Source organism: Lemur catta, chromosome 9 (assembly GCF_020740605.2).
Source record: "Lemur catta isolate mLemCat1 chromosome 9, mLemCat1.pri, whole genome shotgun sequence".
Taxonomy (NCBI): domain Eukaryota; kingdom Metazoa; phylum Chordata; class Mammalia; order Primates; family Lemuridae; genus Lemur; species Lemur catta.
Genome location: NC_059136.1, coordinates 57,431,110 through 57,449,180, shown reverse-complemented (window position 1 = coordinate 57,449,180; position 18,071 = coordinate 57,431,110). Strand labels below are relative to the sequence as shown.

Genomic DNA, 18,071 nt, shown 5'->3' with positions numbered 1-18,071 from the left:
GATGGAGATATAGGTGATTTCTAGTCATGAGCTATTTAAACATAGCTGCATTGAATAACTTTGAGTATATGAGTATTTCTGCAGGATACCTTCTTAGAAGTAGGGTTGCTGGGTTGCAGGGGTGTGTGCTTTTGAAATTGGACAAATATTGCCAAATTGTCCTCCAAGGTGGTTTTACTAAGTGACAACCCACAGCAGTGCCCAAGAGTGCTTTCCCCTCACTAACACAGTATGTTTTCAAACTTTCTGATCCTTCTGATGTCTCTCTGCCCTTGGACATGCACTTAAGGCCTGACTAGACTCATTTCTCATTTTGTACCCAATATGACCTGCCAGTTAGTTTAAAACCAGATGTCACTCTTCTGGCAACTGATGGAAATATAAACTTCCAGGCAAAACAAAAACAAACCCTTCCTATAAGGTACGTTGTAATTCTATCCAAACAGCTATTATATTTTTAGGGGATGATTTATTCATTATTTAACCGAGTCCTTTCTTGCCCAAGATGACATGGCTCTGGATAGGGAACAGTTCCACCATGGCGCCCCAGCACCCTGCATGCATCCGTATGAGCAAAGGCTTGACTCCCGGCTTATCTGTGTTTTGGCAGAAGGCCTTGTGGCCCTCCCAGAACACAGGGGCAGGGAGGCCTCTAAGAAGATGCTACGAGGCCATGTCCCACTCACTTTCCTATGTCCCCGGGAAGGCTGTCAGGAGACTGTCTCATCACCTCCCAGGTTCTGACCCAACTGTGGGATTTCCTGCCCTACACACCACAGAACAAGTTACAACAGAATCCTGGGACCAGAAACAAGCATCAGGCCTACTTCAAGTAAGTGAAGGCAGATACAGCACTCTGATTGTGGGCTGAAAAGAGCAAAACGTGTCCTCTTGGAGGTCAGAAAAGCCCAGATCCCTGTGATGCTTGTGAACAAGAGCAGACCCCGCCAATCCCAGGACAGACATCTGTAATAGAGCTGATTTGGGGCTAGAACTCCAGAAGCCGGGTACATTTATCCCTTAAGTTCCTGCCAAATTAACCAATAACTCTAAGTGATACTGTAATTGATACCCTGCAAGACATTATTTCTTTACATTAAAAAACAAACAGCTGTTAAATGCAGAACAAAACAGACTTTATATGGAAATAAGTTCTTGGAAGCAAATTACCCAAGCGAAAGTCATTCATTCTCTCCAACCTAACAAACATTTTTTGAGTACCTGTTCTGAGTATGTGATTATGTTAGGTTTTTGCAAACAAGAAAGGTAGTCTTTTTGTTAGGAAGCAGGGATGCCAGAAGGGGGTTCAAGATTTATTCACAAGTGCTTGCTAAGTGTCTGCTCTGTGCCAGGTTCTATGCTGAGAGCTGAGAATGATGAGCAGGACATAGTTCCTGCCTGCCAGAGCCAAAATGGCTTCTCCACTGGCTGCAACACTTGGCTAGAGCGTCTCCAGAATGACCCTGAACGGGTAGGGGATACTTCTTCCTAATATCCTCCGGTCCATGCAGGTTCCAGCTGAGGACAGCTTTTTGTCATCAAGAGTTCTTGCTAGAGGTCATTCAGATAATTGCTGCTGGTAGAAATGGTCTCCTGTTAGCAGTTATAAATAATGAAAATTTTGAGTATCAAATGTATCCTTTACTTTCTTAATCTGAGAAGTTATTTTTCTTTAATATCATAGTAATGGGCCTCCTTATGACACCTAAGGACCCAACATCGCTTCAGTGACATTCCTGAAATAAAGTGTATAACCTGAAACTAATGAGAAAATATCAGGGAACAAAAAAAAAAAAAGAGGGACATTCTCCAATTTACTGGCCTGTACTTTTCCAAAATGTCAAGGTCACAAAAGACAAAACCGAGAAATTGTTCCAGATTAAAGGAGACTAAAGACTAAAAAGATATAACAACTACACAAAAGCAGAGATTCTGGGTTGGATCTTGGGCCCAAGAAAAAATTTTTTTACTTTTGCTACTGTGGTCGATATATTGGTTTTAACCCGTAGTCCCAGACTTGTAACTCCCACAGCCTTGTTACAGCCTTTTGTTATAATGTTGGGCGTGTTAGGCCTCAGGAAACAGAGTCTCTCTGACCTCCTGGCTGAAGGCAGCACCTCAATCTCCCGCCTTTCTGATTGTGGGTCATGTGGCCCTCATTCCAGAGAGGGTCCATCCCATACCCTGGAGGTGACATGATTGTTCATAAATGAAAACCCAAGAGGGCTGGGTTCAGAGGGCTGCCAGATAGGTGAGCACATGGGGAATCCTGCAGGTGGCACCCAGGGAGGGCGTGGAAGCTCCGTGCCCCTTCCCCCATAGCTCACCCTGACCCTGCGCATCTCCTCGTCTGTATCCTTTGTGATATCCTTTATAATAAACTGGTAAACGTAAGTAACTGTTTCCCTGAGTTCTGTGAGCCGCTCCAGCAAATTAACTGAACCGAAAGAGGAGGTCGTGGGAACTCCAACTTGAAGCTGGTCAGTCAGAAGTTCCAGAGGCCCAGACTTGGGTCTGGGGTGGGGTCAGTTTTGGGGACCAAGTCCTCACCCGGTGGGATCTGACGCTATCTCCAGGTAGACAGTGTCTGAATTGAATCAGAGGACACCCCACTGGTGTCTGCTGTTTGGTGTGTGGGGAAAATACCCCACATTTAATCACAGAAGTCTTTTTCTGTGTTGAAGATTCTTGTGCCGTGAGAGCACGGGGAAAAACTCAGTTTGAGGGTTTTCCTGAAGCAGATACAAAGGACATCGATGGTACAACTGGTAGACTTGAATAAGGTCTGTAGATTAGATAATAGCATCATATCAGTATAAATTTTCTGATTTTGATAATTATATAGTTTTATATGAGATTGTTTTTAAAAAATAAACACTGAAGTCTGAAGAGGCATCTATCTGCAACTTACTCTCAGATGATTCAGAAAAAAATATATATGGAGAAAAAATAAAATGAATGGAAAAATGTTGACATTTGGGAAATCTGGGTAAAAGGGGACATAAAAATTCTTTGTACTTTTTTTCAACTTTTCTGTAAATCTAAAATTTTTTAAAAATAAAAAACTGGCAGAATATTTAGTGTTCACTCCTATAGTTAAGAATGTGCAACCCAAAAAAGACCTTTTCCCTCAAATCACCTAAAATTACACATCAAACACATTTGAATGTGCTAAATGATACAATTAAGATATTGATTTTTTAAATAAAAGAGTAAATATGACTTTAGGAAAAAGTAAAGCTACTGTTTTGTGTCATTAGGCAGAAAACATTTTATTTCCTGGGAAAAGTGAAATTCTTCATGGTTAGTGTTCTGTTTTGAAGTCCCTTGAAAGAAAGCAGAGAAATCAAGTAGGGAGTGGGCATATGTTTTCTTAGGTTGAGCTGGGGTTTAATTCTAAATTAGATTGCCTGCCAGACTGTTCAATCACCTAGAGATATTTCATTGTTTCCAACATCCTATTTTTTCAATTTGGTTTCTATTCTTTCTTTCATTTTCTTAATCATATACAACATATTCGTTTTATAGTTTCTTTCAGATGGCTTTCTAGCTCAAGTTTTGGTGTGCTAATGCTTTGGTTTGTTGTTTGCAGACTCATCCTTGTCATTTCTTTTACCGCGAGCTGAGATTGTTTCCTAAGTGGGAAAGTATCTAGTCCCATATAGTAATCACAGGAACAGTCCGAACCCCGACTGCATCTCCTGTGGGAGCTCCTCTCCTCTGCTTGTGGTCCAGGTGCTGGAAGGACTTGCCTGCACATCCTCGCCCGCTCCTTCCTCACCCCTGGCTGCCCTGGCTCCACTGGGGTTGCAATGAGGTGAGGGGCAGGAAACATCTCACTTGTCTGGAATCTGTCCCCTCTGACCCTGCTAGATGTTTAAGCCACTTTGTTATTATTATTATTATTTTTTTTTGAGACAGAGTCTCTCTTTGTTGCCCAGGCTAGAGTGCTGTGATGTCAGCATAGCTCGCAGCAACCTCAAACTCCTGGGCTCAAGCGATCCTCCTGTCTCAGCCTCCCAGGTAGCTGGGACTACAGGTGTGCACTACCATACCCAGCTAATTTTTCTATTTTTAGTAGAGACGGGGTCTCGCTCTTGCTCAGGCTGAGCTCTAACTCCTTACCTCAAGCAATCCTCCCGCCCCGGACTCTCAGACTGCTAGGAGTACAGGCGTGAGCCACCACGCTGGGCCAGGCCACCTTTCAAATTAGTCCCTTCCACAAATTCTTTGGAGACCTGTCGCTGATTATCTCTCAAGGACCAGCTCCACCACCAGCTCCTGCTTGACAACTCCTCACACTCTGGTTTCTGTTGGTCCAACCCTCACAGACTGCTGTGGGGACCCCATCCAGGCAGCCCTTTTAAACCATGGTCCTGGCCAGGCACAGTGGCTCATGCCTGTAATCCTAGAACTCTGGGAGGCTGAGACAGAAGGATCGCTTGAGCTCGGGAGTTCAAGACCAGCCTGAGGAAGAGACCTCATCTCTACTAAAAATAGAAAAAATTAGCAGGCATGGTGGCACACGCCTGTAGTCTCAGCTACGTGGGAGGCTGAGGCAGGAGGATCACTTGAGCCCAGGAGTTTGAGGATTATGTGGCCTAGGCTGAGGCCATGGCACTCTATCCTGGGCGACAGAGTGAGACTCTGTCATTCATTCATAAATAAATAAACAAACCACATTCCTTTTAAGATAATTATAGGCAGCCAGGCACAGTGGCTCATGTCTGTGATCCCAGCACTTAGGGAGGCTGAGGTAGGAGGATGGCTTGAGGCCAGGAGTTTGAGGTTGCTGTGAGTTATGATCATGCCATTACACTCCAGCCTGAGTGAGAGAGCAAGACCCAGTCGCTAAAAAAAACAGAAAAGATAGCTATAGGCTTTCTTAATCCCAGCCTACTGGAAACATATCCACATTCTTGGCCTCCACAAACCTTGAGGGAGCAGGCCATTTCTGGTGGTAGTCACTTCTCCCTGTTCAGCAGAGCCAGCTGGCCAACACCTCTTGACTTGAGACTTTCCCGTGAGCCTGGCATCACCCTCTATGCCATCCATGCAGCTTACATTCCAGAACAGTTTGCAACATGGTCCCAGTGGAGAACCTTCTCCTTTCCTTCACTGGGTGGGGGAAAATGCCCAGCACTCTAAAGGTTTTTCCAAAGAAATTCTCTCATTTCCAATTTTTGGGGCTCTTCAACTTTGATCCATTATATAAAGACCCTCTAAGCAAGGACTAAGCTCTCCAAAAATGACTTTCTGGCTACCTCTCTTGCAAAATCTGGGAAAGAAAAAAAATTAAAAGCCAACAACCATGTTTCCATTTGATGTATACTGTTTCTAGATCATAAGTAAAATCTGTGTTTTTAACTCTCTCGAGTCAGCAGACTTTTCCTACAAAAACCAATTCAGTTAAATAAAGAACCCCTGAAAAATCCCAGAGGAATGTGAGCAAAAATATTGAAAATCTTAAGATTTGTCCATAAAAGGGTGTGATAGGAGATGCCTCAGTGGTTTGAACGCAACTCATTTCCTCTAAAGGTTAAGAAGTGGGGAACTTAAGACAGGCTGAATTCTCTGAAGGGGTTTGGCTGATATGCCATAAAGTTCTTTAGGCCCCACAAGAATAAAGACTCACTATGTGCTACCAAAAGTCCTTGAAAGCTTTCTGGCTCTTGCTGCCTGCTCCTTTGGAGTTAAGTGGAAACAATTTTAGGGTGTCATGAACAGGGTAACAACTTTTCAGACCCTACTGACAGTTTTGTATGTTCCGTTTCCTGTCATTTAACCAAATTGGGTGACTATCTCCCCATATTTTCTCTGCCAATCTTATTTTTAGCGCTCAAGCAAGCTGTTGACTAATTTTTGGCCCACTGTGCTTTGTTTCCATCTAGTTCTTTTCCTTTCTTTCTGTGACCTCTGATGCCCAGAACTGGATTAATTGTAATCTTTGTGTCATCCCTGTTCTTTACATGGATCTTTCTCTCTGAGTATTTGTGAATCCCCCAACCCACCCGCAAGCTTATAACATTGCTTAACATTACTGGTGACTTACACTGACCTATGTCCTCCTGCTCCACCTATCCTGTCCCCTGGCTTCTTCTCTATGGGCAACATCTCTTTTTGTACTCATGTTTCATTTCCTTGGTAGAAGAAAGTTTTATCGTACCTGTATGCTTATGCAAGATTTTCTTTTTTTTTTTTTTAATTTTTATTTTGGAGGCAGTCTTGCTCTGTCACCCAGGCTGGGGATGCCAGGGCGCTTTAGTAGCTTTCTGCAGCCTGGAACTCCTGGGCTCAAGTGACCCTCCTGCCTCAGCCTCCCAAAGTACTAGGATTATAGGCATGAGCCGACACACTGGCCGATTTGTTCATTTAATTTTGTAAGGATCATACTGTACATAGGGCACTGGGACTGTTTTTTTCACTCAACATTAAAACTCAAACATGTTACTGAGCTATAGTTGATGCATTTTCTCTACTGGTGATTATGTCATTGGGTAAACTCAGTTTATGTATCCATTCTTTTAACGAACATTTCGAGGTCTCCAACCTTTTTGGCATCAGGGACCAGTTTCCACTGACGGGGGTGGGGTGGGGGGCGGTGGGGCAGGAATGGTTTTGGGATGATTCAAGTGCATTACATTTATTGTGCAGTCAAACCTTTCTGCTAATGATAATCTGTATTTGCAGCTACACCCAGAAGTAGCATCACCACCTCAGCTCATTGGGCATTAGAGTCTCATAAGGAGCAAGCAATCTAGACCCCTTGCATGTGCAGTTTACAGTAGGATTCATGCTTCTGTGAGAATCTAATGTCACCACTGCTGGATGGGACAGGAAGTGGATCTCAGGCCATGATCCGAGCGATGGGGAGGGGAGCAGCTGTAAATACAGGAGAAGCTTTGCTTGTTTGCCTGCTGCTCAGCTCCTGCTGTGCGGCCTGGCTCCTGACAGGCCATGGACAGACACTGGTCTGTGGCCTGGGGGTCGGGGACCACAGAACATTTGGATTGTACCCAGTTTTTTGCTAATTCAAACAGTGCAGCTGCAGATATTTTTATAATTTCCTGGCGTACGTGTTCAAGAGTTCCAAGAAATATACTCAGGAAGGAATTGCCGGGTTGTAAAGATGTGAATGCCCAACTTCACAAGATGCCAAGCTGTTTCCAGAAGGGATGTACTAAACTCCCACCAGTAATGTGTGTAAAAGATTTCAATCCACACCATCTCGAACATTTGGTGTGGCTAGACTTTTAAATTATACCAATCAAATGGCTAAAAATGGTGATAAATCACATTGTGGTCTTGGTTTCTATTTCCCTGGTTAAGCGCCTCTTCATTTATTTATTGGCCGTATTATTTCCTCTTCTATGAAAATACCTGTCCAAACCTGTTTTTCTATTTGGGTTGTCTCCCCTTTTATTTGTAGTTCTTAAAAAAATTCACAAAATCGTATGTGTAACTTTTTCCTCAACACAGTAGAAGTTCTAAATAGCATCTGCTCTCAAATTAAACCAAGTTTATTAATGTGAAAATTGTTTTGATAACTAACTTCTACCCTTAATCTCCTATTTTGGGAAATATAATCTATCGAGCAGATTCACTCTTGTTTTGCAAACTATCCTTCGAACTTTGGAAATAGCCTTTTTGGGGCTCAAAATGTAGTCTTGCACATCCTATTTTCTCAAGTATCATCTTTGTTCACCTCCCCTTACAGACTTTTGTCATGTGGACAATGTGCTGATGGAAGTTTTAGCTAAGAAAATGCACATTCCTGGTCTCCAAGATAAAAAATTAGAATCCTTGAAACTGGGTGCTTGGGAGTAGACATTTAAAACAAGTTCCCCTTAGGTAATTGTAAAGCGTTAGAAATGAAAACTACCATTTAGAAACAACACAGCCCCCAAACTTACAAGTACATGGATGTTTTTCAAATTCCTCATCTTGAGAACTTTGTACATGCTATTTACCTCCATCTGGATCCCATTCTGCAATCTTGCCTCAAACATAAATTGAGAAGTCTCTTAAACACTCAGAAGAGCAGCTGGCCCAAACCAACACCCAATTTCAGAAAATGTAAGCACCTACTGAAATACTGATAGGGTTTAAGTTCTGGAATTGGGGTTAATTTAATACTATCAAGTCTTTCACAATTAAACTAGTGAAGTTTGGACTTTCAGAAATCTCACGGAATGAACTCAAATATGGTCAAATATTCAGGTCTATGGCATCAGCTAGGTTGGTAACACTTTTAACTTTGTTTCTGCAACCTAGACACACATGCTTGCTTGTCCGGCATGGTCTGCCATCCTTTTAAGAATCTGTTTAGGTCTCTTGACTGCTAAAAAGAGCTAGAATAAGATTGTGACTGTTAAGTAACATAAAAGTATTTTATTAGTGCAGTTTCACATTCAGAAAGGACCCAAGTCTAGCCATTTTCCAAGTGCCCAGTTTCAACCATCACTTTAAGACTATATGTATTTCAAATCTACCAATGTAATTTCCTATTGTGATAAATGACATAGTTGAGCAATTTGTTTCTTGGCCTCCCCCTACAGGAATGTGTAGGACTAGCTGTAAGCACACAGCATCAGGTGGTTAGTTGTCTAACACATTGCAGGCCCTCATGCAGTGATGATGATGCACCTGCATCCAAAATTAAGTGTTCTCCCCTAATGAAGATTATGTAATAATCATTTAAATGATACTACCATGGCTGGAAAGTCTCAACAATTCTTGGATCTGCATCTAGAGCCTATGGATAGTTCATAGTTTCCCAAGTCATTCAAAGTTTCACTTTCCAATTGAGTGAGGTCTGACCACAAATAATCTGACTGCAGCTTACAAATTGGCCTTGACTAATTTTAAAATATGCTTTGGGCTGTGGCAGGATTGGTGACTATTTTATACAGAAAACAGGAAGAAAAAAAAATTGAGCCCCTGTAATGAAGCCATTTAACATCTTTTCTCTCATCCCTCCACCCCCCAATTCTGAGATTTTTATAGCATGAAAATAACAGAACTATTAACTGGAATAGCGAGGGCCATAACCCAGAGCTGCAGCCAAGTACATTCTTTTTACCAATCACACTGCTGCTCCACTCTCCAACTCTAAAGTGGTCAATTCACTTTTTAAAAACAATTCCAATACTTTACACACACAACGTATCACTGGATTTTCCAATATCCTGCACTATCATGTTAAATTGGCAAAACAGACAAGAAGCCTGGATTTGGGGGACAATTAAGGAAATAAGTTATAAACAAATCAAATTCCAAGGCAAAAAATCTCAGGTTGGAAATTTCCATCTATTGGGAACTACTATGTAGAAAACATTAATAGCTAGTATTAGTGAAGCTTTGTAATTTATTTCAGAATCAAACAGTTTAGGTAACTGATGCACATTAGCTAATAAGCAAATATGACAAATTGCAAGTTTTATTTATAATTTACTTGAATGATACTCCTATCTCCTCAGTCTAACTAGCTTAATTCTCCTTAGCAATAAAACTATTTCACTCCTTGGCCTGGGGGTCAGAAGTCAATTGGCAAGGTAAAACAAAGAGCTGTGAGGAAAGATGCTTATTATGTTGCCCCAGATGCAAAGAGATCTGTTCTCCTGGAAATAAAGACCCCAAGGCCTCCATTGCACTTTTATTTGAATGTAATATTTGGGACAGTTATCCAAAAGGGCCGATAATTCCCAGTTTAATCTGAGGTCATAATAAAACAAGCAACAAAACAGTGTTTGGGATCTCAGTTTCTCACCCTTATCATCAAGACTCACTGCCTCCCATCATCAATATTTATTGAGCATTTACAGTGTACTAGGCACAATAGAACATACAGAAAACATTGTCCCTGCTCTTGAGGAGCTTACATTCTAAAAGAAAAAAATACACCTTTTTTCAAATGGCATTTTTGTTTGGTGTTTTCTGCAAAGTACTGAGGAAATAGTCTGTAGAGTGAGCTTTGGGTATAACTTAGCCCCATCATTATTTAGAGAATAGAGGAAGAGAAAGAGGAAGGATTTTAAAGCAGACAATGACAGACCATTCAGGATAGGTAGGGCTTAAAGGGAGATAAACACAATCTCATCAACTAAGGAGATTTGCTGTAGTAAAGAGGATGAGGGAAATAGTTTGTGGGATGCAAGCAAAGGAAGCAGGGTATCTTAGACTTTGAGTGGAGCCAGAAAGATCATGCGGCCTTTTCCCAAGTACATGGCCACCAAGTAGGAATGGTTGGTGACAAGACAGAGGGCTAAAAAAAGGAAGGTAATCTTGTGCACCTGACAAATAGAAAGAATAAAGGGTCAAAATTGAAGGCAGGCTATAAGAGTATCAAGAAATTCTTAAAAACCAAAAGTGATGTGGAAGCACAAAACTTACAGTTAATGCTACCCAATGTCATGATGGGCCAAGAACATTGTGGCTTCCTAAGTTAGAAAATGCCATATACCAAAATTTTAAATGGAACAGATTACTTTTTTCCAATCAATCTCCCCCTCCCCCAGAAAAAATAAGAACTCATTTTGGGGGGGTTGGGAGGAGGAGAGGGGAACATGGGACATGGTTGGAAACAGTAGTTATATTAGTAGTATTTTTGTTATGATAAACTTTGTGTTTAAACTTGGTAAAAGCCCATTAGCTGCCAAGAGGGAATAAGGAATAAATTTCCAAAAATGTACAATTTCCTTTAGAGAAGTTTCAGAACCAAAAGACTAATTTACATGAAAAGCTGTAGAGAAAGTAGTTGAAAAGTCCATTCATAAAACTTTTATTCCACTTACATGAACTTAATACACGTGTTCTTAACAATTATGCTTGGATTGTTCATGAAAATCTCATAAGACATTTAAACAAAGCTAGCCATCATCTCAAATTATTTCCCTGTTAACTATTTTTTACAGCACATGCATGTTAGGCAAGTATCAAAAAAAAAAAAATCACAAAAGCAAAAAACCTAAAAAAAGTTAAATACATGGGTTTTTTTTGTTTTACTGCTGTGCTTGATATACACGAAGTAATGGATACCAAGCAATTCATTTTACTGCATCTTTACTTTTACATTTGTTCTTAGGTTGCCTAAAACATTTAAATACAAATAAAATGAGTGTAGCAAAATAATGAAAGCAAACAGCAGGTAACTTTACAAAAAATGGAATGTGAACCGTTTCTGCCCTTATCCAGAGTAAATTGGGTCACAATTTTGTCTAAAGGAACACTTCTGCAGCTGCAGTCAAAGGTGTGCACATTGAGTATTCCACAGATACACATGGTTTAACATGTAGTATCCATGAGATATCTGTTTCTACCACAGCCTTACAAGTGCTCCAAACCTTAAAAGTACCCACAATAACTACACCTGTGACTGGAACCAATTATCCCTTTTATCCCCCACCAGGACAAACCAATATGTAGGCAGTTTTCTTTGCTTAGACATGGAAGCAGTTTTAACACTGGCCCCTGTGAAGCCACAATGTACCAAAAGTACTATGCCAAAACATTTATAACTTGTATAAAAATTCCACATCCCCCATATTGGCCACCTCAAGATGAAAACAGATAACTCCCTAAATGTTAACTGGCTCTACTCCCCTAATATTAAACATAAAAACCACATGGGAAATATAGAAATTCAAATAGAAGTAACATAAACCTGTCATAAATCGTAAACAAAAACTATTTGTGGGACAGCATGGATGACAAAATGGTCTACTGTGTAAATTTTAGAATGAGGCAGACAAAAGTTGGAAGGCCGGTTAATTTTCCCCTCCTTCTCCTGCTTCAGCTTCATCTCCTTGGGTATCCGATGTCCACAACTGGTAAAAGAAGAAAAGACTTCTCAGCATGTTTCAGTATGGGAAAAAAATAAACAGAAAATTTTCATATATATGCCAAGGTATCAGAATATTTTAGTTGGAAAGCATTCTTAGAAAGACAGCAGCACCAAAGATATCTTTAAGATACAGAAACACCTCAATATAATAAATTTATTTTCTACCTATTCATTTTGTAAGCATGGTAAATACACAACAGAGCTGTCTTCAATTAACAGTCAGATACAGGAAACTTCTGGTTATTCACAGAAGGTAAAGAGAAAGTAGAAGCAATCATAAAGTATTAAAAAACATCAAGTATCAATAGCTATCAGAATATCAGATTGTCCCGAAGAGCCCTAATACAAGAGATGGACATACTAGTTGAGCGGAACTAAACCAGAATCATCTAATCTGGCCCACGCTCAAGGAGCTAGGGTTGACTACTCTCCCCTAGTAGAGCTTAGACTGACTTCCACTCCGAAGAGAACCCTATGCTCCATGAGATTCAAGAACCAGTATCAACTGGAGTTTAACAACCAGAGCTAAACTACAAATCTAGCTTTTCTGACATTTTTAGCTTAGCTTAGATTTTGTATCATTCAAAATAAATGCTGGGCAAAATAAAGTATGGTCAAAACCATATCTTCTAAGAGGTAAAAAATCAAAGTTGTCCTATAGTGGTAGGATTTGGGATTCTATTATTAATTTTTTTCATTAATGTTACAAGGAGATTCTATTAATTTTTTTCATAAATGATATAATTTCCAACAGGTTAAAAAAATTAAAAATTATTTTAACTGCTTCCAACGTTAAATGTCAGGGAAAAAAAACAGACCTAATAATACCAACGTTAAATGTCAGGGAAAAAAAACAGACCTAATAATACTTTTCTATTCCCCAAATCATCTATTAGTTTACTTTATTTGTTATCCAAATCTATCTCTAGACTGGAGACTATTTCCAAGGTCACACAGCTAGTCAGTGACCTCTTGGAATTGTCTCTAATGTCTTGTTCTAGTTCTAACTTCCAAGGATTCTTGAATTTTCTGTATAAACATACAAGAATTTGATAGAAGATATTTCTCTTTCTAAGGTAATGTGTGGACAGTCTTGGTCAACCACATTCAGACACAAATACTAGGTTAAGGTTTTAGGAAAACAGCTTTTCTTGACCGATAAATGATCCAATCAACCTGTAATGGTAACAGCAGATCCTAATAAGGCCCAGAGACAACATATAGCTAGCACTGACGGAGTAAAAACTGGAATTTGTTTCTCCTTACTTGGTTGTTGCAGTATGCATAAGGCCTTCTCAAAAGGGGACGAGAACACAATAACTAGGTCTCAGGTTCCATCTTTTTAAAATGTCATCTCATCATTTCCAACCATAAAAAAAAACATTCTTAAGACTAAAATTAGTTAACAAAATACTTCTTTCATTTGATATAAAGATTCTTTCATTCTTTACTACAGTTTATTCCCCTAAAATAAAAACCTCACAAATTTGTAGACAGCCCCAAATTGCACTTAACTAAAATAATTTTAGGTGTTTAATAATAGTAATAAACAAGTATATAATACTGTTCAAAAACTCTACACTGAGAATATTCAGCACTAAAATATAGAACTGGTTTATAGAAAACTGGTAGTGGACTAGAATAAAGTCAGAAGAAATGGAATGTATGAAAAAAGATACACAGTCCCCAAGACAAATGGCCCTAAGAAGTTAAAAAAAAAAAGCCAGTGACAATAGACTACAATCTGCAGTTCCTACCTCTTTACCTGACACACAGCAAATGCTTGATAATTTTTTCACTAAGCCTCAAAACTTCAAATTTAATATTTATCTGAAGAGTAAGAAAACCTAAGGAACCAATAAGACAAACCAATTGCAATGTATAAACTTTATTTGGATCCCAATTAAAATAAGTTTTCTTAAAAAAGAGATAATTTAAAAAAGACAAAACAAACAGAATTTGAACATTATTTAGATACATGTAATCTGCCGGGCACGGTGGCTGACACCTGTAATCCTAGCATTCTGGGAGGCCGAGGTGGGAGGATCGCTCGAGGTCAGGAGTTCGAGACCAGCCTGAGCAAGAGCAAGACCCCCGTCTCTACTAAAAAAAAAAAAAAAGTAGAAATTATCTGGGCAACTAAAAATATATATAGAAAAAATTAGCTGGGCACAGTGGCGCATGCTCGTAGTCCTAGCTACTCCGGAGGCTGAGGCAGGAGGATTGCTTAAGCCCAGGAGTTTGAGGTTGCTGTGAGCTAGGCTGATGCCATGGCACTCTAGCCCGGGCAACAGAGTGAGACTCTGTCTCAAAAAAACAAACGAACAAAAAAACATGTAACTAGTAAACATGTACATTTTTAGTTCTTAGTCTAATATTTCAGTTTCTGTAAGGTAGTTTTCTTTATATGGTTTTTAACTGTGGCTATTATATTTAATAAAAAAGATCACAAATATTCCTTGTAAAACAACATAGTCTCTTCAACCACATTAATCTTTAATGCTGCTGTTATGTACTTACTGTCAAGTTGTCTCTCAGCAATTGCATTATTAGCGTGCTGTCTTTGTATGACTCTTCACTTAATGTATCAAGTTCAGCAATGGCTTCATCAAAAGCCTATGATTTTAAAGAGTAGATATCAGTGCTCAGATAAGAAAGATCACTAAATATCCACATAACAGGTAAAATACATACTGTTTTTGCAAGAGAGCAGGCTTTCTCTGGGGAGTTCAGAATCTCATAATAGAACACAGAGAAGTTAAGGGCCAGACCCAATCTGATAGGATGTGTTGGTTGCATTTCCTTTTTGCTGATTTCAAAAGCTTCTTGGTATGCTTGTTGTGACTGATCCACAATCCCTGTATAAGACACATGAAAATGTATTGATAAAGTGTGCATTTCACCTTCACCCCTCAAACCAAATCTTTAAAAAAGGTTAAAAAAAAAAAAAGAGGCTTAACCTGGAACATCACACTAGCCATTAGTTAACGTCAAGATAAAAACAACCTTATAATTTCATCATTGTCATATTTTTATTGATTAGTTCACACTGCTCACTCCTCAGGTATACTGTGAGAAAACATCACTGCACTGTACACAAAATAGGCTTTTTAGAAACATACATTTTAGAATACCAGTATTAGAGAGTAGATACATAGTTTCTGAGCTTAAAAAAAAAAAAAAGCGCATCACCACTCCTTATTCAGTGCTCTAAGCAATTAAACAACCAAAACATTATTTACACTTCAGAAAGAGACTCTTTCACACTATGTTATTTTATACAAGTTCAACCAACAGGCTTATAAAAGAGTATACCTTTCTTGTCATCACCAGCAGCAACCTCAGCCAAGTAACGGTAGTAGTCTCCTTTCATTTTCAAATAGAAGACTTTGCTCTCTGCTTGTGAAGCATTGGGGATCAAGAACTTTTCCAAAAGAGACTTAGGAAAAAAGAAAACATATGTAGTAAGAATAAAACATTTACAAAGCTGAAAGAGCCTACATTTATTAGAGAGCATACTAAAGCCTAAGTTATAAAACTTTAACACCTAGCCATTGTCAAGAATACAACTGTGAATGTATGAAGCTCATGAACTTGTCGTTTAAAAGCAAAATTTTGCCTAGGTGAGATGGCTCATAGCTGTAATCCTAGCACTCTGGGAGGCCAAGGCGGGAGGATTGCTTGAGCTCAGGAGTTTGAGACCAGCCTGAGCAAGACTGAGATCCCATCTCTACTAAAAAAATAAATAAAAATATATAAATAAAAATTAAAAAATAAAAGAATTCTTTGGGCATACTCTAATACTTAAAATTTAAAGTTAGTGTTCCGTTTATTATTCAAGGATGATACAATTAAATATCAGTCCCTGACAACTATCTATTTACATGCTGACTTCAATGAATGACAGTACAAACATGATAGTCATTATTTAGGAACATTTTCTAATGTGCTGGGAAACTGCATTTTAATGTAGTCCAAGACATGAGTATAGAAAGACCATAAGAGATGAACCTTTTGGACTCTGGAGGAATGACTAAAGCAGAAACCAATAATATAATAGACACTACCACAGAGACCAAGCCAGAGGAGGCAGAACAAAATTAACTTCATAAGAACACAATTCAAACAAACTTCACAACAGATGAAAAACTGTTCAGAGCAAAAGAGTAAACTTTAATCTCATTAAAGTGAGTTTTAGCTAGAATATGTTAACAGATCATCACAGACCACAGGTAAAAATAAAAACACCATCTTATAAAATTTTGTTTAAGGCCAGGCACAGTGGCTCATGCCTGTAATCCTAGCACTCTGGGAGGCCAACGCAGGAGGACTGCCTGAGCTCAGGAGTTCAAGACTAGCCTGAGCAAGAGCAAGACCCTGTCTCTACTAAAAACAGAAAAACTAGCTGGGCACTGTGGCGTGTGCCTGTAGTCCCAGCTACTTGGGAGGTTGAAGCAGGAGGATCGCTTGAGCCCAGAAGCTTGAGGTTGCAGTGAGCTATGATGACGCCACTGCACATTACCCAGGGTGACAGAGCAAGACTGTCTCAGGAAAAAAAAAAAAAAAGAAAAGAAAAATGTGTTTAAAACTGCAACAATGTAAACTAATTTAAATCCTAATATGCTAACAATTCTACTCTACAATCAATTTAAAGAAAATAAATTAGATCATTATATTGGGGGAAGAAGGTTCAATAAACTGGTGATTTTTTTTCTTTTCAGTTAAGGGGGAAAAAGATAATTCCAACAGAATTAGGCAAATGTATCAAATTCTTATTTTCTACTCTCGAAGGCAGCCACCTGTAGTTTAATCTATACAGCACCCACTCATATGCAAAATATAATTTGAAAAATTTTTTAAAATAGTAACTGGTGGGGAGGTGAACAGTGTTAACTCAGCTTCTCTTTCCTTTTTACAACTCAAGCTATAGATATCCCGATGAAGTAGCAGTAGGGCCAGTTTCACAGTGTTGTAAAGAAGGGGTTGGGGGTAAGAAAAAGCAACCTGAAATGATGTTTCCTACAATTATTTTCTTTTTAATTTTTTTCTCTTTTGTTAATTTATTATAATAGTTTAAACCTCCATTTATTGAGATCCTGTGATTATTAATCAATATTTGAAATTACTGGCTTGAAATCAAAAGAGCATTTTGGTTAGGATAGCAAACTCTTTATTATACCACACTTGTATCGTCACATTTTGTCCTTTGAACACCATGTACCACCTATGGTTGCTCTCTGGGGATCTGCCTCAAACAGCAGAAGATAGATGCATTTAAAATAGTTAAGTGGGTCTTTTCACTTAAAACAATGGTTTTTTTGTTGTTTAGAGGTAGAGTCTCCCTCTGTCACCTAGGCTGAGGTGCAGTGGTGCAACCATAGCTCACTGTAGTCTTGCTCTTCTGAGCTCAAGTGATCTTCTGAGGGGCTTGGACTACAGGCGTGCACCACCATGCCTGGCTAATTTGTTTTTAATTTTTTTGTAGAGACAGAGTTTTGCTATGTTGCCCAGGCTGGTATTGAACTCCTGGCCTCAAGTGATCCTTCCACCTCACCCTTCCCAAGTGCTGGAATTACAGGCATTAGCTACTGCACCCAGCCAAAAGCAATGGTCTTAAGAAACAAATGACTGGGCTTTTTCAAGTTTTACATTTTTATACAAAATGTGTTATTCATTCAATTACAGGTGATGGTACATGCATAGTGGCTTTGGGTTGAGTCTGGGTTTAAACTGAAGCACTCCACACTGTGTGACCTACTTAATCTCAATGGTTCAGTTGTAAGGACCTCTATGGGTTTAAAGAGAAAATGCAGGTAAATCACTTAGGATAAGCACTCAGTTAAATGTTTACTTGGTATTATCACTTTACACCAGACAACATGCTAGAAGCTAGAAACACAATATGCTAGTACTTCATAATCTAGCTATAGAGAAAAGTAGAATTCTGATTCCTTCCATTATAATACACTTTGTAACAAGTACTAAAAAAGATGCTATGGACAAAACTAAAAACTCTCTATGTAAATACTTTTGGTGGGGAAGGGTAAATTCTGTTTCTAATTGGCTAGGCAAAAGGTTAAGACCAAACGAGCTTTATATAAAGTCAACTGAAAAAAAGGTGTAATGTGATTAATCAGAATTCACAAATAACTTCAAATTAAGCAGGAGAAAAATACATAAATTTTAAGAAGCCTCCATATATAAGTCAACTGTGAACTGCTCTCTAGCT

General features: G+C 39.1%; 1 protein-coding gene across 1 annotated transcript in view; it reads right to left on the bottom strand.

Annotated features, from left to right (window-relative positions):
• Positions 1 to 9,642: 9,642 nt before the first annotated feature.
• YWHAZ (tyrosine 3-monooxygenase/tryptophan 5-monooxygenase activation protein zeta) overlaps positions 9,643 to 18,071 on the bottom strand; it is a 30,939-nt gene continuing 22,510 nt past the window's right edge. The window contains exons 3-6 of the mRNA XM_045561077.1: positions 15,158 to 15,281; positions 14,537 to 14,700; positions 14,363 to 14,458; positions 9,643 to 11,825 (exon numbers count right to left, since the gene is read on the bottom strand). Coding sequence (XP_045417033.1) covers positions 11,766 to 11,825; positions 14,363 to 14,458; positions 14,537 to 14,700; positions 15,158 to 15,281 — 444 coding nt within the window. The 3' untranslated portion in view covers positions 9,643 to 11,765. The remainder of the gene's footprint in view (positions 11,826 to 14,362; positions 14,459 to 14,536; positions 14,701 to 15,157; positions 15,282 to 18,071) is intronic.